This window comes from Macrosteles quadrilineatus, unplaced genomic scaffold (assembly GCF_028750875.1).
Source record: "Macrosteles quadrilineatus isolate MER2022 unplaced genomic scaffold, UCM_ALF_1.0 Scaffold_8__2_contigs__length_117827958, whole genome shotgun sequence".
NCBI lineage: Eukaryota > Metazoa > Arthropoda > Insecta > Hemiptera > Cicadellidae > Macrosteles > Macrosteles quadrilineatus.
Window position 1 is genome coordinate 82,141,584 of NW_026542601.1, and position 26,780 is coordinate 82,168,363.

General features: G+C 33.1%; 2 protein-coding genes and 1 long non-coding RNA gene across 3 annotated transcripts; all 3 read left to right on the forward strand.

Annotated features, from left to right (window-relative positions):
• Positions 1 to 1,248: 1,248 nt before the first annotated feature.
• Positions 1,249 to 3,053, forward strand: LOC128999602 (uncharacterized). The gene is made up of 3 exons (XR_008491306.1): positions 1,249 to 1,352; positions 2,220 to 2,364; positions 2,933 to 3,053. It is a non-coding gene; the product is annotated as an uncharacterized LOC128999602 (long non-coding RNA).
• Positions 3,054 to 4,895: 1,842 nt separating this feature from the next.
• LOC129001082 (clavesin-1-like) lies at positions 4,896 to 15,744 on the forward strand. Its single transcript, XM_054428252.1, has 7 exons — positions 4,896 to 4,992; positions 7,876 to 7,973; positions 8,876 to 9,029; positions 10,199 to 10,392; positions 12,178 to 12,285; positions 14,436 to 14,580; positions 15,499 to 15,744. Exons 1-7 carry the CDS (start codon positions 4,944 to 4,946, stop codon positions 15,537 to 15,539), a joined length of 789 nt encoding a protein of 262 aa, XP_054284227.1. The 5' UTR covers positions 4,896 to 4,943; the 3' UTR covers positions 15,540 to 15,744.
• A 2,394-nt stretch (positions 15,745 to 18,138) lies between these two features.
• LOC129001397 (clavesin-1-like) lies at positions 18,139 to 26,544 on the forward strand. The gene is made up of 7 exons (XM_054428651.1): positions 18,139 to 18,284; positions 19,691 to 19,791; positions 20,431 to 20,584; positions 23,749 to 23,942; positions 24,924 to 25,034; positions 25,291 to 25,432; positions 26,325 to 26,544. Exons 1-7 carry the CDS (start codon positions 18,218 to 18,220, stop codon positions 26,351 to 26,353), a joined length of 798 nt encoding a protein of 265 aa, XP_054284626.1. The 5' UTR covers positions 18,139 to 18,217; the 3' UTR covers positions 26,354 to 26,544.
• Positions 26,545 to 26,780: the final 236 nt, after the last annotated feature.

The window sequence follows — 26,780 nt, forward strand, 5'->3', positions numbered from 1 at the left end:
GTTTATGACGATTAGATTATGGTATTTGCAATCCTAAAATGCTATGGGATGGGAGGAAAACAGGTCCGCGACGTTGGAAGGGGTGAAGGAAGTAGTCAAGGCGAGTAGTCTGGAGTGTGGGAACTGTTAATGACGATTAGATTAAGGGATCTGCAATCCTAAAATGCTATGGGAAGGGAGGAAAACAGGTCCGGGACGTAGGAAGTGGTGAAGGAGGTAGTCAAGGCGAGCTGTCCGGATTGTGGGAACTGTGAAGGAAGTAGTAAAGGTGAGCAGTGTTGAGTGTGGGAATGGATTAATGTATCTGCAATGGTAAAATGCTATGGGAAGAGACTGTAGACTGTAGGTTAAAATATTTACGAAGCACGAATCTATACATATTTTCGATACATTCAATCGTTTACAATCGAAATTTCCAACTGAGTTGACAACAGCTGATGTTCATTCCATAGAGGCTAAAAACAATTTATACTCCCTAAAGACTAAAAATGCTACTTTAGACCCTCAACGCATGCATTAAAACTATTGTTTTTACTGCAGTATGACAAAAACAATATAATATAAACCCTTGATGACTCCGCTCAATTTTGTGGATGCCTCTGCGAACGCCACCTAGTTTATTTGCACTACTATGTTTACACAAGTTCATTTTGAACCACATACCAGGGAAAGAAGAGCAAATCCCTCAAATTAGTATGTATAAGGTGGGAATTGAACCCATCCCCCTTGCACCGCAGGTCCAAGACACTAAACCAGCTAACATGCCTAGATACCACTGTTTGTCTTGTAATTGGTGGATAGAAACAATAATAAACTGTATCAGATCTTACACATACTTTCTCCCATTCGCTTGTGGACAACCTTTATTGTGAGCAAGCGGAGGGAATAATGAAATTAGGGGAAATGTCAAATGTTGCAATTACTTTAGAACCGTAATTGTTTCAGCAATGGGTTGCACTATTTTTTTGAATTATAAGAATTATAACTCTGTACTCATCCACACATACATACAGACAGACACACACAGACATCACTTCGAAAACTACTTTTTGGGTTCAGGAGGGCCCACAACGGATATATTCCAAAACTCAAACTCTAAAATCTATAGAAAACAATACTTTTTCATGCACTTTGGTATAGGGATGAAAGTTAAATTGAAACTCATATGTTTATTCAAAGTAATAATGCAATAACCATTAAAGGGGTTTTATATTTAGTCTATTGTGTTTTTTGTGATTTTTCAGAGTTTACCTATCGAAAACATACAATACCACGTGATCAACTATGGCTGGGTGGTCGGCTTGTTGGTCAGTCTGGTGTTCCCCTTCCTCAAGGAGGAGACGAAAAACAAGGTTCTTATTCTTATAATGTAAATAGTTCAGAACTATTACTATGGCAAAGCCAAAATACTAGATCGACAAACAGTTCAATAGTTTTAGCTATATTATCGGCTATTATACGGATAACAGAAATAGCTGGTAGTAATACTTTAACTAAAAAATACTTATTCTTTAGGACTTTATTTCCTTCAAAAATTTATTTTTAAGAGAATAAGCATTTTAATTATTTAGGTGGTATATATAACACTTATGTAAAACAAAGTGGTTACCCAATTTAAAACTAAGCATTTTGATAACAAAGGAGTGTAGCTTAAATATTTTTAATATTAAAATATGTGTGGGATAAATTACAGTTAAATGCTAGATATTGTACAAAAAGGAATTAATAATGAACTAAGTATTAACTATATAGGTAATATAGCCATGATCAACAATTCTTGAAACGAATTCTTGAAACGAGAATTGCATGCAATCACATGATTACATCGGTAGTGGTTTTACATTCCTTCAACAATTTTTATCCCCGATTATTCTTTCACCTAATCACGATTTCTTAGTCATTTGTCGTCATGGGCCACCATATCTATGAGTGTTTGATATTAAGTCCAACCTGTTATGATTATTTAAGTCTATATAGTTTTATAGTTTACACACCAAATTTTCCGTCTCAGCTATAACCGTTCCTTGTAGTAGATGATTTGAGGTTTGCTCTTTTTAGCAGGTCCTAATAATTTCCGAATCCCGTGAGGGCCTTTAAATAACCCTTCCTGAAATGTCGTCAAGCATACTCTAAAACACAACACACTCAAAACACGGCATTTACGAAAACTAGGCTTGGATTTTTATAAGCATTCATTATTTTCCCTGATGGTTATGCAGGTATATTTCCACAACTCCATGGAAAGTTTGCACAGTCATGTGTCGCCTTCAGCTTTACCCAGAGAGTACGGGGGTGACAGACCTTCACCAGTGCAGGCGAAGAGGGTAAAAGAATACCTGGACCCTCAAAATACACGATTATCAGGTACAACTTGTTGAAACAAGAACTTTTTAAGTATGGAAAACAAGATCCACCTCTATTTATTTCAAGAGTACTGTACTATTCATCCTAAAAATATTCGTAAGTCTACATTATAATCAGGTATATGAAAATAATAATTAATCGTCTCACTTAAAGTAGGAAACGTTGGTTTTAGATAATTTACCTTTAGCGAAGACGCTATTATCTAGGTGGTATGGTAAGACCTAGACCCAGGACAGATCTTTTTTTCATCTTGCTGCACATAATTTGTAAAATGTGTGTATTTAATTATAATCTATTATTTTTAACCAATATTTCTTTCCTTCCCTGTAGCAGCAAGCCAAATGTTTGTAAATCTAATTTCAAAGGGAATAGGTCTTAAATGTTTACGGAAATGTTTTAGTGAAAATCCAATCAGGCAAATGGAAATTAGTTTAGTTTTGCAGGTTTGCTGTGGTGGGTATGTTTTTCTGTCTAAAATGAAGGAAAATCCGAATAATTTATTTCTTGCAAGTTTGAATGAAATTAAAATGTTGATGGAAAAAAATAACTAAAACTGTTTATATTTCAGATTTATTGTCATACGGATATATGAAGAAACCTGAAGACTTCTAGCGCAAGGCCTTGACGTACTTATTTTCTTATTACAAACTGTAATTGTTAAATGTAATAAATTATTGTTTTTATGTTAACTGTTCCATTTATCTATATTTAAATAAGAATGGGGTTTTGATGTGTTACAAAACACGAATTTGAAGAATGTTTTTACTATGCACATTTCTTTTTTGTGCTTTCTCTTCATACAAATCTCAAGTCCAGGTATAACTAAGGACCATACCATGCTGATATTTTACTATTTATTTAGATTTTTAAAATTTGCTCACATACATTTTGCATGTTTTAAACAAAACTCTGTTTAAGGAAATCGTACACGATTGCAAACACTAGTCAAGGATTTATATTATATTTTATACTACTTTTTCTAATGACGTAAGTAGAAAAAAAATATAAACGCAAAACCCTCCCCTACAATCCTTTATTTTTCTTTATCTCCATTACCTCAAAGTTACTAATTTTATTTTAATTGCTTAAAACTTGCTCACACACGTAATTCTCACATGAATTTAAAAAAAAATATATTTAAATTCATCCGGACAAGTTAAATTAATCAGTCTTATAGCTGTTATAATCCTTCAATATTTTAAGTGTATATTTTTTTCTGTGTCATTGGCAACCTTATTTTTTAAGGCAGTGTTTATTTTTATAAATAAATTCTTTTCTCTTAAGATTTAATTCTTGTCATGCAGCAATAGCATGGATGGATTCGTAATTAAGATTCATAAGTTGTTCTGTTGCGAAATAGAGCGTGGTCATGCGTGTTGATCTTAGAACTTGCTCACTTCAGATTTAATGTTGACAATCACTAAGAATATTGCTCAGTTTACCAGGCTATCACGAAGCGTTGAGAAATCAATGCTAGAATATTAAATTTTCAAACGATTCAGTAGCATAAAAGAAATTTATAAGCTTCGAGTCTAATTTATATTAGCCTTCTTACACAAGTCGGCTATGGGTAAAGCAGATTTTGACGTGCGACATAAAAATACATTATGAAGGTAAAACAGATGTCATACTGTGTATATTTCGTTAATATTTTGACAATGTATCTACAGACTTTTATCAACGGATAAAATGTTTATTACTGTAGCTGTTTACTATATTCAAACGAGGTTTTTTAACTATACATGGTGGACAAATTTATGTGTGGAAGTTTATGAAACGTATTGTCAAAACCCCGTATAATAAGGCTCCATATATATTAGTTTTTGTTATTTTTTATACAATTCTATGTGTGAATGGAGAATGTAATCAAGTATAGTAAAAAATAGTGAAACTACTTCAATATTTGTAGCGTTATTTTCCATTAATTTACTGTACAGTAAACAGTTTTTTTCATTCATATTCTCAGATACGGTATAATCGAACCTAAGGGTAAAACCATTTATTATTTGAAACCATTAAGTGATCGTTAAGTAAACAATAGACTAAATAATCCTTATCTAATTAAAAGTATAAATGAAGAATAGATGACTGTATATAAGATGTTTTATAAACTAATTATTAAAGTGGGGATCACTGTATACTTTATAATACGGAATTTAAAATTTAAAATTCAATTGCGTTAAACTAGTTTTTAAATTATTAACCAAACTTAAGTTAATTTTGAAAAACTCAAGAAACTTGCCCCTTTTTATGCTTTTCAGTTACATCTCTTTGTTGTCTTTAAAATGTCGATTTTGACCCACAACCATGTCTTAGATAACTTTTATTTTATTACACTAACAAAACCTAACTGCACCAACCAAAAATTTAAATTTTCATCAGATCCAAACCATTTTCCAATAACATTTTATGTAAAACTGCTCGACTGTTCATCTCAAAGAAGTCAAAGCCCCGACTGTGGTATGACGCACAGATGGGCCGAGATAGCCCGTGTGTCGCCAGTGTGTAGATAGTGTGACTGGGGGCGGTACTAGTGTTAGTGTTAGTGTGTAGTGGTCACTAGTGGTGTAGTGGACACCATGGCGGGAGAAACGGAGGCTGTGGAAGCTCTCAAGAAACTTGTCGAGGGTAAGTACAAGTTTAAGTTATCATATTTGTATAAAAGCTGAATTAAAATTTACAAGGAAATATTTTAGTCAAAAGCAATTAGTATATATTTTATTGTATTGAACTGCCTGAAAAGATTGTTGAAGATTTGAGTTTTTTATTTGTTACTTAAGTTGTGGATTAGTTGTTCAAAAATCTTGAATTTTACCAGAATATTTTCAAAACTTACTTGATTAAATAGTGTAAAGTTCCAAAACTGTGCATAAATGGGCAAATTGGCAAGTGAAAACCCCTTCTTGGGGCACCCTGTATATTTTCACTTAATAAGGTTTAAAAAAATAATATGCACACTGTTAAGCTGTTTTATAAAATTGTTTTAGAAGGATTGGATTAAGCTTTAAACTCTAAGCCTAAAAAATTAAAATGAAAACTCTTTGGGTAGTGTAGTTAGTGTCTACTGTCTAAAATAATTGTCTCTTGTATGTTTTTTTTTTTTGCAGTATTTTATAGAATCAATTGTAAATTAATACATCGTCAGTTAACAAAGTGCTGATTTCATTAACTTTAAAAGTTGATATTGTAAGACTAAAAAATCCGAAATCAAAATTTGAATTATATTTTACTATACTAAATGAAAACAAAATTTTAATCCTTTTTAAGTACAACTATACTCAATATTACCGAATTTAAATTACATTTATAAACAGCACAGACTATTTTACAACCGGCTGAGATAAATATTGTTTACAATTAAATGAGTGCTATGAACTCACTAGCTCAGCAGAAGTTGTAACAATATAAACAACAATAATCAATTCTATCAATAGGACACATTTAGTCTTGCTGATAAGAGGTTAGATTTCATATCAACTTCAGTTATAATTTTGGCTTGCATGCATTTGTACTATGTGCAATTGTTACCAAAATATCTGCCTCTGCCATGGGTAGCAGGCTAGAGTGGTCTTAAGACTTAGAATACTAACAGTTTATATGTATAGTAGAAATTTATTGAAAATTTTTTTTTGAATCAGATTTTTCAAAATTGGTCACAGAATTGAAGGAAATTAAAAAAAACGTCTACTTTCCCTTGTTTTTTGTTTGTGTTTTCTACTTTGATTTCTTTAACTACGGTTTCAAACCAACAATAACATTGAAGCAATTTATGTTCAGTAATTGGCACTCGTGATTTTTCTTCTTCTTTCTACTACTTAACAAGCCAATTAAGCCACCAAATGAATGTTTGATAAATTAGCTGTTTATGTGTTTTGTTAACTTGAGAATCTTAATTCTCTTCGTGTGGAAAATATATAGCTTTAACCTAACAGCAAACAAAACAAATTGATAAATCCAGCAAAAAGCTTTTGAAATTCAAAGATTTATTATTAATTAGCATTGGAAATTACAAAATAACACATTTGATTAACTCATTAAAGGTATTACAAAATCCAATTAAAAACTTTAAGTTCTAAACTTTTAGTATGATTTTCTAGTCTCTATAGCCATACATTATGAAGATTTCTCTAACTGAACTAAAGTAATCACCAGTGAGTGACCACCATTCATGAGGTAACCTTTTCTTTTAGTATTAAGTAATTCTCACTTACAACACCTGATTAAAACAACACCTGTGTTAAAAAACACCTGATTTACATGACGATGAATTGAAATGTATTTAAATTAGGACAGACTTTGAATGTACAACAACAATCGAAAGTTGGTCAAAGGGTCACTCTGTGGACTTTAAGCTGATAACAGGGTCAAACTAAACGAACCCTAACGATAAAACTGTGTTCTGTCAATATTCTAATTATATAGAAAGAAGAGTTATGTTTACATAAGCTGTTTTTTTAGAGACAATAATAATTTTTTCCTGGGCGCTCACTCATACTGTAGGAGTAGTTTAAAGAAGATTGTTGTAAACAATAAAAATACTCATATCAATGCTGTTTTTAAACTGAATAAGATGGCCTAGTACGGTACAAAAAAACTAAGTACGTAAAATATACAACAGCATTTTAGAAATACCAAAAAATACTAGGCTATTTGATTTATTTTTTATTTTACTTTTTTGTTGTTTTATTTTTATTATTTTTGATTATTTTATATTTTTTTATTTATATAGTAAAAGTTATTGTAAAAAGTTAAAACTAAAACAGCTTCATAGAGTATTTAGAGTGGTAAAGCTGAAACATACACAACCAGAAATAGGTTGATGTTCTGTTTTCAAGGCAAAGATCATTTATTGAATAGGAAAATAAGAATGTCAACACCTTTAACAAATCCATTTGAAAAGTAAAAAAAATCAATATTTTGAATTTTACTGTCTACAAACTGAATTGTAAGCTATATTTTTTTATTCCGTAGAAGCATAGCATTTTATCGTAGAAAGAAAACTATAGGGAAATAGTATAGAAAATTAAATCTTAGAGGATAAATTTAAAAAGAAAAATATCTTTAATTAATATTTACCAAAAATAAAATCTTAATGGAAAGTCAAAATACATGAATAAATACAGTTATAAATAAACTGCAAATATTCATATGTCGGAAAGTACCTACTACCTAAACACAAGTAATAATCCAAATCATCCTAGCAAGCACAACTACATATCAAATATTTCAAAAATTTACTAGGGTATGAAATATCTTGTCCAGTATAACATTTAAGAATTGTGTCAAGTTTTAGAAAAGTGAATACTAAGTTATACACTGCTTTTATATGAAATCGACTTCAGGTCCTCTAAAAGAATGAGCCAGTAAACAGATTCCAACTACTAAATTGTGCTATTTTCTGTCAAATTTTTAAAACTAAGAATAGTAGTGATTTTGACATGTTACAAGTAAACCTTAACTTAAGTATAAGTATGAAAAAATAACCATTATTTTTCTTGTTTAATGTTGCAGGAGAAAACAATTTATACCTCGGAAAAACGACTGATGAGACAATTCTACGGGAGTTCCTCAATTTGACAGACTTTAATATTGACAAAGCATTTGAAAGGGTAAATATAAAACTTATACTATGAACGGTAATAAAAACAATATGATTCCCATATTAAATTTTTTTTGCCGTTTTAGTTATAAATACATACATGAATTACATAGACAAACAGCTCAATTTGAGCTGGAACGAAGTAGAAAGGTATCCCAGGACCAGGTTTGTTTTTTCTTCTTGGGAAGTCTTTTTTCAAACTATTTTTATGAAAGATTACCAAACATAACCCTAGTTAGTTAGTTGTGTATTGGTTACTGTTTTCGTAGTATGAATATGTAAAATTCATAGTGCAAAGTCTATTTGAAGACAGGTTTTATTCAAAATGATCTACTTCAAAACACTTTCAACCGATCCAGATGAGAATAGATTAAAGGTCCAGTTAATATACTAATTTATTACTAATTTATTAATTTTGATACTAATTTATGATACTTTTCAATGACAGAGTAGGGTTCAAACTGTTTCTCATAATGTCACAGGGATAGAAACGAACAAAATATAGTAGATATGGTTTACCAACTGGTTTCAATTTATCATTTTTGTTGACTCAATCCCTCAAGCATCTCCCTGAGTTTAGAGTTCCACTGGCATTCCACATCCCTCTTTTGGCTGATTCTCTCATCAAAATTTCACAAGTCTTTCACTCCATCTTCAAGCCTTCCATCTATGCTTACAATATTTTGAAAATAAGATAGCAGAAAACAGTGTAAAATTAGGGATTGTTGCCTTGGATAAGCTAACGTTCAGTTAAAACTTAAAAGAAGAAACATCAATGTATGAGACACACACCTCGAGATAGGCTGTTTGGCAAAATTTTGCTAAAGAAGTAAAAGAAAGAGTCAAACAGTCTTTTAATTTACTGAATGAGAATGAGCGTCTAGTTAATTTTAAAGTTATTACTTATTCCAGATAAAACTATGGTTCAGACTAAAAGCTCAAAACAACCAGTTCTACGCTTCCAAAAGAGATCCAAATGTTCACGACATAATTTTGAAGAAAGAAGTTCACATGATGCTACCAGACAGGGACCAGCTAGGAAGAAGAGTATATTTGTTTAAACTGGGTGAGTTTTTAAATGTTAAAATAACTACTTCACTTTACACAAAATATTTTTGTTTCTGTTATCCCATCCCAAAAATTAGCCTCTAAAAATGAACTTCCTACTTTATGGGAAGAATATTACTAATCCTATCATTATGTTAAATTTGAAATAATAATTTAGATCAAAAATACTTTCTTAACAAGTAACTGTAATGACTATACACCTCTGAAGCTGCGGACTATACACCAAAGTGCGGAAGCGGTAAGCAGAGTCTCCTCTCCGCTAGTGAATCATCAGTTAACAGAGTTTTAAGAGCAAAACAGTTACACAAATGTAAACTGGGAGTGGTGAGATAAGGTCAATGTAGTATAGACTCTGTGTTTATTAAACTTGGAAGACAAGGAGGAGTAGGAAGAGTTGCTGCTGCATTTAGCGAAGGATCGAACATGTGCAAGTGACTCATTTGTAAGGTGTTAAAATGAAGGAGTGTTCAAGTATCAATAACCATTTAAATTAATGACAAACTTAATTTAGTTTAGTGATTAATTAAGTGATAAATACTTTGGTCCCCGCCTTTTGCTCTCCGCTTTTGCGTCTACAAAACCCCAGCTGTATAGACCGTCAGCTATGTGACACTGACACGAATTTACCAAAATACTTAACTGCACAATAAATCACCCCATAGTTTTCTGGAATGTAAATATGCGATCAGCCAATTTAACAAAAGCAACTGTCGTGCAGGGTACAAGGGAAACCAAGGAGTAACAAAGGGTAACAAAGGACAATGAACTAACTAAAACTTATCTGTTCAGACTGCCTTAGCTGCAGACAGTGACCTGGGTAACATTGTTTGCTACCATGTAACTGTTTCCCTCTGACTGGTTTAAATATGTTAAACAACCTTGAAGTAACCCTTACACTTTTCTGGAAGGACTTTTCCTGCTGAAACTCAAGACTTATTGAGCAGCTCTTGTCATGTTCAGTCGTGAAGCTCTTCGAAACTGTAAAAGACTTCTATTAGCATAGCACATACCATTTTTTCTTAGCCTGGCTTATTGTTTGTTGGATCAATAACTGATTTGGTTTGATTATGTATCCTGTACTAGCTAAACAGCAAATCATTTCATAGCTGGAAGGGTACCAAATGGATCTACTAATTATATTGAAACTGGCATTTACTTGTACCGTAGGTAATCTAGTGTATGGTGCTCACGAGCCCTACGAGATGTTCCAAGTGGACGACATCTGGCTGACCCTGGCTCTCCAAGAAGAGGAGACTCAGAAGAATGGACTAGTGTTTTTGTTTGACATGGACAAGTTCTCTTGGAAGTTCTTGCGATACTTTACTCCACACATCATTCGGTGTTCCACCGCCAAAGCTGAGGTTGGTTCTTGTGAAAACAATGAATTATGTACATTAAATTTCTTCAGTTTTTAATTTCAGACAGGTGTTTTGAAAATGAAAATGTACACTAACGTCTTTCTTTATATTATCGAATCATCTGTGTTTTTTTTTTATTTTGGTAATTGATTACAAGTTAGCAATGAGTGGTTGTCACCCTTTTTCCAAATACCTAACCCATTTTCCATTTATCCATTCCAATTTATCTGACATAAGGACAAGACTATTTGACCAAAACTCCACTTACAACTACTATCCAGTATCTGTTAAGGTATAACCTTTCCAATAGACAATGGTATAACTCAATGTAAACAGCTGAAAGCTACCTTTTGTGTAGTGCAGCACTGCAACCTAGTAGTTAATTTTAGAACTACTCTGCTTCAACTTAGGGTTGAACAGTGTTGTATGTGCAGAAGAAATTATCTGTGGCCGAGCAGTCTAAGTATTGTTTCTCTAGGCAAAAGACTCATCTGTAGATTGAAGGTTTGAATCTAAACTTCGTTTTGATGAGCAACTCTGTAGAGTTCATCTGTTAGTGGCTGAGCTTTATTGATTGATTGATTCTGTCAGGGCGGACCTTGTCCTGATGCACGTCAGCCGCAGATGGGCTTTTTGTGCTCCCCGCTTGGTGCGTCAGAGCCCGTCAAACCTGAGTTGCTTGATGAACTGCAGCATCCTATCTATGAGCTCCTCTTGAGGAAAGTGTGGTGAATGCCCCTTATAATTGTCCCAAGACTGCTTTCCCTTACCTCGTTCAGAGTTGTACAGTCATAGAGTAGATGATCTGCAGTCTCCTCCTACATTTCCTACATGCAGTGTCTTCATTATTGATCTACAAGCGATGCAGGGGCAGTTTCAGGAAGTTATGGCCAGATTCCTGATGACCCTTCCTGGGATCTGTCTAAGTCCTGTCTAATCATAGAGCATTGGAGGCAACTGTTGGGGAAGGGGAGAAGAGAGTGAGCTTGCTTACCCTATATGGTGTTGAAGCCTAACCCATATTTTCCTGTTTTCCTCCTGAGCCATGAAATGACTGAGTGATATGCATACCCACAAGAAGTTCCACAGAAAGGCTGTGGTCTCAAAAAGTCTGAGGCTGACGCGATGTTTGCTAACTTGTCAGCCACCTCGTTCCCTTCTATCTTCTATCCCTGAGTGCATTGCAACCCAACAGATTGTTACCATATTGCAGGGCCCATACTGCAGTGAGGCAGTTCCAGACCACCTTAGACTTGACCTCGCAGGAGCTTCATGGGAAAAACCCACCAAAAATAAACTATGAGAGCTCAGGTGGAGTTGATGCGATGGACACAGATTCAGTGTACATTGCAACTCAAATGAGGCATTTTTCTGCATCTTGCTAATCATTACTGTATGTTTGTGTGTGTATGTGTGTGTGTCTATGTACACTGAAAACTTGTTTTACAGGAATTTAGATCCCTTCAGCGAATTTCCCTGTAGGGAAGAAGCTAATACCGTTTGCGGCAGAGAAAGACCTAGACCTGAAACTGCAAATAAAACATTCAACACTCACACTCACATAACTATCTTAATTTTATAAAATTGAACTATTCGACACCGATGAATATTAGAATTTCAATTGAAATAAATTGGTACCTTTTTGAAATTGTATAGCAACAAATATACACAGTATTTTATACAAACATTGTACAAATGTCTAGGGAGATGCAACTTCGTAATATTATGTAATGTAAGGGAGTTCATAGTTAAGGAGGATTCACCATTAAAATATATGGTTTGTTTCAGAGTATTCCATCGAAGCATATACAATATCACATTATAAAAGCAGGGTTTTGGATCAACACAATTATCACTCTTGTCTTTCCATTCCTAAGTCAAGCAACAAAAGAACAGGCAAGTGAATAATTAACAAGATACATTATTTTTACCATATTTGAACATTATTTTGTATTGAATGTGCTTAGCAATTGACCATATTACAGTATTTTATAAGCAATAAATCTAATTTATCGCCCACAAGCTTAAGCCCATTTTTTATGATAGTGATGGTTAGTTTTTGATAATATTTCAGAATGTATGAAAATATAGTCTTCGAGATTAAACAAAAAAGTAAATTGTTTATGACATTGTAACTTGATTAAAAGAAGTACCGTAGTTGATCAATCAAACTACATTACAAAAATTTTAAGCAGAAGGTTCTATTAATTTACAGGTTAGGTTTATTAAAAAAAGCATTGCCTGAATGATGGGATCCCCAATATCCCACAAACATTTGGGAAGTTGGAACTGCTCGATCTTCAAAGCATTTGTGCATTATTGGTTAAAAATGATTTACTTTGGTTTGGCAAAATAGTTATTTGTGTAACTAGTGGTGAAAGTGGCACTTTGCTGCACACGAGAGCAATGTTTAGGCACGAGCCGCAGGCGAGTGCGGAATGATCTCGAGTGCAGCAAAGGCCTTTTTCACTCGTGTTACACATTATATTTTTCCTACAGTCACTATAAAGCATATAAATAATTAGTCTTTCAAACACTATACAACACGTTTTTAGGTTCAGCTGGCAACACAAATAGGTGCCCTAGAGAAAGTAGTACCCGCGGTCTGTATCACTCCGCTATTTTTCCTCGGCAAGAAATGTGCTCCGCGTTTTGAGAATATAGTTCCGTCTATGTTTTTGTAATTTGAAGTGGTTTCCGCGCCTAAAAAAATGCGTTAAAGGTATTTTCTTGTTTATTAAGATCGTAGGAATGGTTTAAAAACGTTTAAATGAAAAGTCCAGAAAGTTCAGAAATACCTAAACTATAAACACGAAATGACAGGTTAAATCGTAGTTATAATAGTCAATCAGCTGCTCATAGTATTATTATCTTTAAGTGTTGCCAACCTATTTCCAAGCGTACACGGATTACGTGCATAATAGAACCACGCTGTTTTGTGTTGTTTTGTTGGAATCCTGATGTGCGGCAAAGTATAAACCATACGGCAAAGTATAAATATGCAGCAATTAGCAGCTTTCTGTACTATAAACAGTACAAGGAAGCCAACTTTGTTGGGTGACTGTAGGAAAAAAGTATTTCTTCACAGTATTTAGAAATGTTAGCTCTCTCTTCCTTTCTTTTTTACAAACAAATAGTCAACCAACCTCATGTGAAATATAAACTTTGGATTGAATGAGACAGGAATGTTAGCTGTCTATTTTGGCTTGAGATTTCTTACGATCTGTTTACTGTTTCCATCAAATCCATTTTTGTTCACAGAACCTCCTGATGTATTCAAGTTGTACATATACATATACAAAACTTGTTTCTATCTCAAGATAAAAGCTACCTTCCTATTATTATGAGTCAGAAAGCTGAAATAAGGTTATTAAAAAGTGTAAAAGCATTGATCAAATTTTACATAGATTCTTTCTCGTTAGATGCTGCTCATCATGCATACTTTTATTAAATATATGGCTGACCTTATTGCAAATTTTGAATAGACCATCTAACTATCTAGTATCTAACATATGTGATGCAATTTCAATAGGTAAATCAATCAGTTCCCCCAACATTTTATAACCTTTTCCTGAAACAATTCTTTGGGAAAAACTACAAAAGATTATGTTGGAAAACTTATTAACTATTAAAACTTTTTGGAAAATGTGAAACAAGTAATTTATAAACAATCTTATATACTAAAAAACTTTTGCAAAAATTATGACAGCTAGCCTGGCTATACTACTGGACCGAATTACTCACAGTTGATACCAAACAAAAGATAAAATAAGCACAAAAAATGAATTTAAATTAAAAAAAAATAAACATGGGCCTTATGGGTTACCATGTTGGTGACGAAATAACAACAAAACATAAACAGAAAATCAAGACGAATGGAAGAAATTCCAATCACATGTTTTATTTACAGCGTGGGGTGAAAATAGAGAAGTTTGGTACAATACATAGTTTTGGTTGAGTTTTCGAATACGGGGCGAGCTCTCGTAAAAAGCAAAATCACTCCAATACATAGATTTACGACTAACCTAAGTTGACGTTGTTGTCAGGTATTTTTCCACAAGACCAATGAGAGTCTGCACACACACATCACTCCCAGTATACTTCCTCCTGAGTATGGAGGAACTAAACCTCCTCTGGTCCCAGCCCAGCTGGTCAAGGATTACCTCGACCCAAGCACGGACAGACTCAACGGTCAGTTTTGGAAGCAGACTTGTAATTTATTAAGTAATCAGTATAAATCTGAGTTGACCAATGAAATATAAGTTGATTGTTGCGTAATGTTGAACAGAATTGGAAATCCTTGATTGGTGTCACTTGATAGCCAGAGAACCTTTGAGTTTTACTTTTATTTTGTTTTTTTGAGCACATATAAGAATATTAAAGTTCTAGTTCGTATTGCCTTATAGGTGAGCGACTAGCCCTCCCCGGGGGTTAGGGGCACCCATCAGAAAATTCAGTGCTTAAAAAATAATAAAAGGTTAAATATTTGTAGTACTGTCTGTGATCCTGACCTAAATCAGGATCACAAGACAGTACTACAGGTATTCCTTTTATTAGTAAAATACGTGCTACAGAGGCTAAACATGTTAAATAAATTTTTTCAAGACGTTGCACACAAAATGAGAGTAATAATTCATGTTTATTTCAAAAAATATGTCTACATCATACAACATTTTTTTTATTTCTTCCCCCCCCCCCTTATTGTGGCATTCATGTGTTAGTGTGAAGGTTTTATGGGGGTTTGTTTTGGTCATTTGTTTATACTTCTATTGTAGCTCAGTGGTTTTAGTGCTCCCCTAGAAATTATTAAAAAGTCACTGGTTAGATCCTGAGAAAAGTTGGTAGCTTTTTGATGGTTCAAAACTGGACCCAGCTGTTCCTGATCATTGGGCTTTTAATGATCCTGGCTAATGAAACAGCTGATCTTAGTCAGTAACAAAGCTACACAGATCATCTCACTTCATTCTACACTCATCCTTCACTCATGTTTGGTACCTAGGTGGCGTCCCCATCTCTACTAGAAATAATAATAATACTTATTATTATTTTGGTCGTCTATCTCCAGAAAGTTAAGACATCCTTGATAAAATAATTATCTAACTGTTGCAGAGCTTCTTTCTTATGGCTATACTGAGAAGCCCAGTGAATGACCAGAAGAAAGATGGTGCCATAAGAAGCATTCAAGCTGAGAACGACAAACCATCTGTGCCAAATAATTATTACCAAATATGATTTTACTGTATATATTTGATTATATATTTTAAAAGACACTAGATAAGTTTTATATAATGTTATTTGCTAAGTGAAGTGAATTTTGTATCATAGAAATAAATGTAAACAAATTTGGCTTTTTAATTATTTGAAGAAATCTTCCTTAATTTTATTTTTATTTTAAGTTTGCTCTCTTGATAGGGTTATATTGAATCTTTGATTAAAAATACACTCCTCTACTCTGACAATACCTGGCTCGCAACTACCCCCAAGTAGAGGACTCTGGACTTTATTAAACCAGTATCATACCCCGATGGTATAATACCTGGGACAATTTTACCGGGGCCCGGACTGAGCCCCGCCAAACATATACTTATAGGAAAGGGGCGCGGCCCGGCCTAATATCTTTACCGGGGCCTGCAAAAGCTGGGTACGGCCCTGAGTAAAAAACAGGGCTCAGTGATGCAACTGTGGGGTGGCAAAAAACCCTGACAGTGAACGGTTTTGTAAACAACTCTGTTCTTTCCCAGCAGTGGTGTATAGTGGGGCAGGAATACGTCAGATTTTTCCTAAGAAACTATATTGGCCGTGCAGGAAATCTATTATTAAGTGACCCGTATTTTTCTGATACAATAGTTCTTGCACTGGAAAACTTTTGACTACACCAATGCTTACCATGTGGGTTAGGTTGTCTCATCTACAGAAGTAAAAGTTAGGGTTGACTTGGCTTAGATAGCTCTATTCGGCTTTGTAGAAAATGGAACCACATTCTTGCAAACTATTAAATTATTTCAGGTTTTAGCGAATTTCCCAAGTAGGGAATATTTAACGAATTTCCAATTTAGGGAATAAGCTATTACCAAATCCCATGGTAAGACCTATACCCGGGACCGATTTACGTTTTTGTTTTGATCTCCTCAGAGGCCAAAAACGCCATCCATTCAAATTTATTTGTTCATAAAATCAGTCTTTTTTTGTAATTGAAGTAAGAATCATTTTTGCTTGAGTTATCGCCCTAACAGACATATATATATATATATATATAAATGAGCGGATGGTGTTTTTGGCCTCTAGGGACCTCAAAACGGAAAATTAAATCGGTCCCGGGTCCTGTCTTACCATGAGTACTACGGCAATAGCTTATTCCCTATATGGGAAATTCTCTAACACAGCTGATCAAATTAATTACTGATGGTCTATGTAAAATTCCCTTTCAAATGACACCAAGTTAAAAGAAATTAAATAATAAATAGCTGAGAAATAACGATTTTTATTTTTAAGGTCCGGGCCAAAAAAGGCCTTGCAGTCAGGGTTCGCCTCATTTTGCGACAAAAATTGTGATTTCTCAGTTATATTTGTTATTAGATGTTTTTGAACATGGTTATCAGGTGTTGTTAAGATCGGGAATTTTAAATGCTAAATAAAAATGTCCTCAGTATGTTTTTTATAAAATCAGCCTTTTTTTGTAATATAAAAACTAAAAGGGGGAAATGGCCGCCATTTTGAAAGAAAAAAATATTTTGTAATGATTATTTTTCCGTAAAAATTGTATGATAGAAATTCATACCAATTTTCATAAAGATGTCTTAAATAGTTCTTGGGATATAAATTTAAAAACAAAAAACAAAATGGCGGACATCTCACTAAGGAGGATTTTTTTGGAATAATTTTTTATTCTTGATTTTCATCTTATTTTTGACCCAATACACCTATTCCTGGATTCTTGTTCTCAATTTGAGACACCCTGTACATAAAAGCAATAAATATGAGAAGTTATTAGCCAAAAGTTATTCAATAAAGAATCATGAGTAGGCTACATATTGTAGTTGTATTTTGAGGTTATGATTGCTAATCGCGACAATGACACAGCTATAGATATCAGCACTTGACTTATATTGCTGATCCCCAAAATGGGGAGATTTTCAAATCCGATCAACGATCATCCAGAAAAATTACACTATGTAAGAAAATTGCTCTTAACAATGTTAACATCCTGATAAAGAAAACAATATATTATTAGGGTACGAAAGAATGGACCAGATTATCATAAATAATTTAATAATTGATCATGAATCTTAAATATTTTGATGACTTGCACGTTGTATAGTCTTATATAGCTTACTTAATTAAAATGTGTTTTGCGTAAATTAACTGGAATTACAGCTTATTTTTGATTACCGTACGATAGGCCTACTAATTATGGATAGCTACGCTTGACTAAAGTAATAACACAGAAAATACAAAAACAAGTGTAGTCAATGCCTGTAGCCATCGCCTTAACAGTTCCACTAGTTCCAGTTACAATTTCACGAACAAACGAACCAGAGAATCATTGTGTCCACATAACCATCAAAGCCCCAACCTTCTGAACATGCGACGGCAAAGATGTCAAAGTATTCAGGTAGCAGTGGAAATTACAAATCAGCTGATTAACAAAACAAACATAACCTAATTGTAGTTTAAATTCCCGTCACTTGTGACCTCAGGGCCGTCTCTAATCACCAGCTGACCCCTGGTAATCACTAATCACCGATGTTGTTTGTACACCAGACTGGAAGGAAGGGAGGGTAACAATTAGCTCTCAGTACGAGAGTGACAGAGAATCTGCTAGGACATCATGAGATCCCCGCCTTCCGGCGACGAACTTCAGGAGATTGTGAAGGCAGTGAGGAGGCTGGTGGAAGGTAAGCTTTGTTGTTTGTTGTGTGCATTTTAGAGAATTTCCCTATGAAGTAGCTATTACCGTAGGTCTCATGTAAGACTTGAGCCCAGGACAGATTTACTTTTTAATTCATTTTGATGTCCCCAAAGGCCAAAACACTAGGCCTATTCATTCAAATTTGTATATATGTATATGTAAAATATATATGTGTGTGTTCATGAACGTGATAACTTGAGTAATTTTTGTTCGATTTTGATAAAATTTGGTTTAAAGGTGTAAGGCGGAATAAACTTGACTGAGTTCGTGAACCAGCATGATCGGACGATGGGAACGGGGTTTTTATGGGGTAAAAATTGGGTTTTCTAATTTTTTACCATCAAAACACAAAATTTCTCTCAAGAACATTTTAAAGAGCTTAAAAAGACAAATAATTAAGTACATTGAAGTATTATTGTGCAATTATTGATTAAGGAGAAAATTTAAAAAATGGCAAATTTAAAATTCCCATGTTATTCTTATGGATAAGATTGTAAAATGTTGTAGTTTGCTTATTTAAGGATATATTTTGATCAAACTTGGCAATTTTTTAAATTTATACTAAGCTATTAATATTTTACTAAAAAACACACTTTAATAGCCTCCCTGTAGCAGCAAACTTAGGTAGGCCTACTCGTTTAACCTAATGTTATTTAAATAACTGTATATCAATTTAGGCAAATGGAAATCCGCTTAGTCTGCAGGTTTGCTGCGGCGGGGGTATTTGTATTTTGTATAGTAGATGTAAGTTAAAAGTATTTTGGGGGTTGTTTTGGTACCGTGTGATACACATTGCCATTAGCTGTTTGGGCTATTAATTAACAGCTGTGTCTAAGGAATGTCGGTCTTAGTCACTAACAAGACTACAAGATTGTGCCACTCATCCTACACTCATCTCCATTCATACTTGGCTTAAAATACCTACATTGTATGGTCGCCATTTCATAAGAAAGTATAAAGTATAAAGTACCGTTATGCAGTGGTTTTACAGTAGCTCAATGGTAATTAATGGCTGAAAAGTTTAAGAATCCTTGTTAAGTACATATAGTCTGATGCCAATATTTTATTAAATATTTTGCTTATGCTATAATATAATTATTATAAAAATTACTTATTCTAGCTAATTAATTAACTCTTCCTTGGCCCTGATATAATTTGGGAATTAGATGTAAATCTCATCCAATTGTGAGTTTTGTGAGCGATTAATGTCTTTCACTTAAGCCAGTGAAGCAGAGCTTTAGGCATTTTTTTTAGTAGTGTTATTTATTGAGTTGGTTTCCTCATAGACATATTATCCGAGTTGTTGGTTGTTTTTATTGACATTACTGTTAAGATGTGACTCCGTTCTGTGTACTCGAGTACTAAAATGAATAAAGATGATTTGATTTACAGAAGAGCAAACCTTGTCCAATCTCAAATGTTCGACCAGTGATGAGTTTCTTCTTCGTTTTATCCGTGCTAGTCTCTATAACATTGATGCTTCCTTTCATCTGGTAAGAACCACTTATATTTGGCCAGTAAATGATGTGAATCTAGTTTTTAAAATGCAGAATGATGTAGAGGTTTAAACCAAACTAGAAAAATGGTTTTGATACAAAAATCCTGCAAAATATTTATCACCAACAAATTTAGGATCCAGTGTGTTGCTTTAACTCTTGATTAAAACTAAAACATTAGAATTGTATTATGTACATGAGTTAAAAGTCACAATCTTAAACTTTAGTAAGAAAAGAAAAAAATTTAAATGCACAGAATTTTAGAGTACCTACTATAGTGTATGATGGAACTATTGCCCCTTGGTCTACAGCTGGGGACTGGCCAATGGTGTGGCCTGGGCTAGCACCAGTTAGAGCAAACAGGTTTCATCATACAGACTATAATTAAAATAAATATGTATTCACCCATTGAACAGCATTGCATGAAGATTAGCATGAAATTCAAAAGTTGCATCTAAAGGCAAACACATTTTCATAGTTGATAATTAGGAGAAAATACAGCACTTACTGTTGAAGGTGTTTTGAGAGTACGGATAAACAAAAAGTGTTTAAATTTTGATCTTTGATCTTCTTAACTTTTCAAGTGTATGATGTGCTGAGAGCCATAACATAAACTTGAACATGCTGTGATTGCAGGTCAAAAAATACTTCAAAGCGAAGATAGACAACCCGGAGGCCTTCATTGTTCAAAGCCCAGCAGCAAATCTAAAAACGTTGACAAGAAAAGACCTCGGCCTTCCTCTTAAAGACAGGGACAAATGTGGCAGAAGGGTCTTGAATATTAAATTTGGTAAGTTGGAAAACATCGCCAGTTTTTGACATATTATATTCTTTGCAAAACTTGGGGATAAAAGTGTTATGGGTTATTACTATTGAATTTATCTACAACGTAGGTGTACATGGTCATCATTGCTGTAGTATCATCCTAGTCTTGTTACTATCTAGCAATGACCTTTTGTTATATATAACATCATTAATTGATATCCAAATGACAAATAGTATCTGAATCCAGAAACAATCCTGCTTTGAATCAAACCAGCGACCTTCTGGTTTGAAGGGAGAAATATAATCACTCAGTTACAAAATAATCTTAACATAAAAAATGTTTTCACCGGTTAAAAAATTAAAGAGTATGAGTACATTAATCATAGTTTAAACACCTCAAAATAAGGACCAGGAAGTAATGCTGAAAACTGAGGTGAAAGCTTAACACCTGAACTGACAAATAACTCAAAGCTATTTCTCCAGCAGGAAATATAACTGTGAGGACTTTAATGTTGTTGTCAATATTTGGTAACTGTTAATCTAATTGTGTTTATGGCTTGGATAATTATAAGGACTCATTCTACCATTAAGTTACTGCACCACTATAAGTTATTAGATAATAGCAGTTCTAATTTTGAACAAGAATTCTGACATTTTCTACAGGATTTGAAATGTTTATATAACCATTGCACAATGCATGAAACTGTAACAAATTAAAATTGAAGCATTTATTGACAACTATTTTTAGAACACTACCTAGATGAAAATTGTTTGAAGGGAATAGATGCAATGTTACAGAATTTTCCAAACAATGTTCTATGGAAATTTCAAACATTTGTTGTAATTTATATTTGAACTATGTTTGTTTTGTTTAGGCCCACAAATAAGTTTTAACACAGAAAAAAGATTACAAGTTATAAACCAATTTAATTCATAATGTTATACGTATTTATATTATTGGTTGATTTTTTAGAGGTTTTTTATTTGAATGATTATAATATACACTCCCCTGATTATAGACACTCCCATTCTTTTTGAATAAAATGTGATGTTTTCAGTAAAATTTACTGAGAAAAAGCTAAAAACTGGAAAGTCAAGCTCCACGAACAACACGCTTTCTTGCAGACGGTCGCCAAACTACTTGCGAACCGAATATTTGGGGCGCTCAAAGAGCGTAGACTATTTTCCTACCCCATGTCACGTCTAATAGGTTTTAGTAGTCATTGCTGTCACTGTAACCCTGTAACTTATATTACACAGAACATTTATTTGGATACATTTATATTGAACAAACACTGTACTGCAAATTTGTACTTTTCTGCAAAAAAACTTTACCCAGAGTTGATTACACTCAGGACCACGTTTAGGGTTTAGCATTTTTTGACCGCTATGTACCCCGTTTTACTATCAATATTTTTATTTAGTGCCTAGGGGAAATGTTGGCCCTGACAGTATCATGAATTTATTATAAATATCTCAACTCATAAGAGATTCTGTTAAATAATTAAATTAAATCTGAAAAAGCCAAGTATGTTTAAGAATTCCTTTTTACATTAGACAGCTAGACTGTCATTATTTTAGATTGCTTATTCATCCGATATTTGTAGTTCAATTCTGTTAAAAATAGTCATTATTACTGATAAGACGGAAGCAATTAGAGGCAGGATATGGGGATAATCATTTACACAATGTTCCTGGTCCACTGAAAGTTATAGGTTAAAGAGTAAGCAGATAAAAATAATGAGGAAACCTTTTAACTTCATGTTTTGAAGCATAACACCAGGTCAAAGGTGTTAAACTAATACAGTGATATGTAAACACAGTGGAGAAATACTGGAATAACAAATAGTTCTTTAAAACACACTGACATGTTTCACAAACTACTGAAGCTGTCTTCCCCATAAAAAAAGCTTGATTCTTAGCAAATTTTGTACAAAACACATAACAAAGGAAGATTTACTGTTAAAATCGACCCTCATCTTTACTATTTCCCTCTATACATAGTGTATGGAGAAAGTAATGTTTTTGTCAACATTTCTGAGTTTGTGTTATATCCCTGATGGATATTCCTTTTTGGGTAACCCTGAACAAAAAAGAAATTGTTTTTATATTATGTCTAAGTGTGCCTGTCTGTCTGTATGTGGATGTGTATAGAGCTACAGACCACACCTGCAATTTTTCCACAAAACCCATAAAGTAACAAAAAAAAACAAGGTTGAAATTATATAAAATTTTGAAGAAACGGAACGTAAATAAAGATACGTCTTATAACACCTAAAACATATATTTACGCTTATACTGTTACTCACAAGACGGTAAATATACAAAAGATGGTAAGTGGTATAACTGGTATGGCGTACCACTTAAAATCTTTTGTATACTTACCGTCTTGTGAGCAACAGTATAAGCGTAAATATATGTTTTAAGTGTTATAAGACGTATCTTTATTTACTTTCCGTAAATTTAATAACACGTACAATGCAGATCAAGAAGTTATTTAAAATTTTAAACACAATATGTGTCTGGCTCACAAAACTATGTTCTTTCATTGATAAAAAAATTTGTTGGTCCATATGGATCTACAATACTTCAATACCTATCCAAAATAGAATGATAATCAGTAAAATTACTAAGTGGTGCGCATAAATAAGTAAAACGCAATAATTTAATTAAAAATAATTTGTGTCTCTTAGATATTTTCCTAAAATTAGACCAACAGTTGAATTTTGTTTGCTCTTACTCGGTGTATTGTTGTTTTTCCATAAGTTCCAAAAGCTCGTCATATAGATAGGTTAAGTGTTACTGTCCATTTTTTGTATTACAGTACATAGCTTATGTACAGTAATGGAGCTATAAGTACCCGGGACTAGGATTGGAAAAATTATAAAACTAATTGCAGGTGCATTCAATTTATCGAACAACAGACGAGGAGTGGCAGTTATATTATGAATCAATCATTAATTTAATAATGACAAAATTTGTTATATTTATTTTTTTTAATAACCTTACTTTTCTCCCCTCAACCAAAATCAGTTTAATAGAAGTGAGGCTCGCTACCTTAGAAAGTATTACAGAAATCATTACCGGACATGGAATTATCTTTAATCAAGCAAAGCAATAATTAATAAACCAATCAGATTTAGGTACTGAAGAATGTCAGGGGATTTATTTAATTATTTTATATTTCAGGATGTTTAGATCCAGGCAAAGAGAACTGGACGAATATTATTCAATCGATGATGATGTGCCTAGAAGCGTTTTCTTTGGAACAAGATGTTCAAGAAAACGGAGTGGTATTAATCATGGACTGCTCTAACTTTTCTTTAAAAATAATGAAGTGGGCGACTCCTCATAAAATCAGAACAGTGTTGGGGTTTTTCCAGGTAAGAAGATCAAAACAATGCATCAGTTTGGTGTAATTCTTGCAACTTAATGTTGGTTCTGTCATGAGAAAGAAAACGTTTTGTTTTAATAAATGATTTTATTTTCATAACCCATTTTTAAAGGTTTGGCTAAGGGTAATAGATTGATTATTTCAACCCAATCCTTCCTAAAATTGTTTACTGTTCTTCTGTTCGAATATGAAACAAAACTCTTTTACCCATTGAAGAAAAAGAAACGTTATATAAATAAATAAACCCTAAAAGAGTGTGTACTGTATCAAATTTGTGTTCTTGTAAAGTAATAAATTTTAAAATTGCTGTATTACTGATTGTTGAAGTGATAAAAAAATGTATTACTTTTCTTTCTTTAGTGCCTGCAAACATTGAAGGCTTATTTCCACACATTTATGATTCATCGTTGGTATCTAATAACTGTAGGAATGCAAATTTTAACCAACAATTATTACAAGTTAAGTTTAAAATGTTGGCGTTTTTATTGTAGACTGTCACTAGGTATAAAATTAGCTACACCCCTTTCACATTATTTTGCACACACTAAAAAAAAATTATCTTTTGCAATTTTTGTTGGTTTTGTAAAATATTTTCAGAAAACTCCAGATTTTATTTATTTTAGGAGGTTGTTCATAGCCTTAAATTGCTCATCCACATGGGTTTCAGCATTGACTATTCAATGGTTTCAGGTTTAAGTGTTAACCAGGAAAGCAAAACATGTACAGTATTGTAGTTATAATTTACAATGTGTGGCAAGGTTTTTACTGTATGGCTTTGAGGGTCGCCCTGAATAATAAATTCACAAAAAATTCCATTCACAAATGACCAGCAGAAAAACGAGTTAATAACAATTAAAAAACCAAATTGGGATTTGTCACCATACTGGCAACTAAAAAAGGGTTGTAGATACAAGTTTTATTTCTAAAACATACTCTCCAAATTAAGTTCTGACTCAAATACTTGTTACAGGAATGCATCCCACTCAGGTTTGAAGCTGTACATATAATTAACTACCCTTACATATTCAACGTGTTTGCATCTGCGTTGAAACCTTTTATGAACGAGGACACCAAAAGAAAGGTAACTGTAATTGTTTAATCATTTAGAATTTTTATACACAAATTTTTCTTGTGAACTGATAAATAATGTAAAATACATTGATTACAACAAAAAGCTACAATGTCATTAAAAGTGTATTCTGATGAAGTTCAAATGAGGTGCAGCCTTTACTAAATTGAACACTTGTCCAACTCATCACCAAGCACAAACTATGAAAGAAATTTGCTTTCGGTGGTAACGATCTACTTCTTTGTTGTCTATTATCTTAAAATTTCAGATAATTTGGCACAACGAGCTTACATCCCTCGAACAACACATTGACAAACCAAAACTCCCGGTAGATTTGGGAGGAGAACTGAAGCCAGAAGAAGTAGAGAGGTGGTACGAAATGGTTTTAGAAAAAGAAGAACTATTTGCAGGTACAGTTCTCATTTCAATAATTTTCATAAGTGCTATATTGTTAAGTTAGACACCCCCCATTTATTGGTACGTTATTTGGAAATACCAGTACATTATTTGACATCTTAAGAACAGAATATTTATAAATGTTAAAACAGAATTAGTTTTACATGCATTAAAAAAAAATAGATGATGATAAGGTACTTAACTACTCCCTAACTTTCTCCTTAGGCGACTAATTAATCGATTGCAGTACAATCTTAGTGAGGGGTATCTCCAGAACAGAGTTAGTTCTCCTATTCTAAGGGAAGCTGACCTTCCTTTTTTTACTAGACGGACCTACAGTTTAGGGTTGTTTCTAAACCACAGAGTCCAACTTCCAAGCAAAATTGAAGGTGTGTAGAAATTTTTTTTTATCCACCCCTGTGGTGTTTTTAATGGAAGTACAATATCTGATGTATAAAAATGCTATTGGGGCTACAAAATGCTGTAGAATTAATTATAATCCTCCTAATATCTATTTAATAATAGGAAAATTGTTTTAATCTATTGACACAACTTTTCTTTCTATAGTGGTGGTAACATTTTGCTGCAGATTTAATTCATAATTCCTCTTTATCATTGAATTATTTTTCTGTTGAGTTTGAATCCAGGTGGATTTAATTTTATGATTATAACTAGCTTTAACCTGCGTTTCGCCCATGAGGGTATAACCATACAGTAAATAAACAGCGTACAGTATTACAATGCAACTCAAAACAGGTGACACAACTGGGTACTTACCACTATTCTAATTTTTTTTTTAATTTTCACTTTTTATTGCCATTTATGCCTTTAGTTTGGTTACGGTTTTGCTAACAGTTATCTTCAGTGAAGTCATTTTCAATGTTTCAATTTTGAATTGTGTTACAGAGTTCAGAAAAATGGGATACATGAAGTGACTGATTACAATAGTATTAAGAGGAAATCCTCAAATACTCATCTGAGGAAATTACTAAACGGATCGCAAGTTTAAGAATCATGAAGGGATCCTTTAGTAAGGTTTTACTTATTGAAAGCTTTACTGCTATTAGTTTTACTAGTATTGTTTGTTGAAATATCTGTTTTGTAAAAAATAAAGTGTACATTTTTAGATTGGTTGTACTTTACCCTAACTTTAAGCTTTGCTGTGGACTACTCGTATAAAAAAAGTTCTTTAATTTTCTCAAATAGATGCAAACTGTCACTTAAAGATGAATGTAAAAATCACCCTCTCTCTCTATAATGTAGTAAACCTAACTTTCCTGTAATAATTATCCCCTTTATTTTTGAGGTAAAATTCTTTAATGCTTTGAGGGAAGATATCAAATGTTTTCCGGTGTGTGGTTG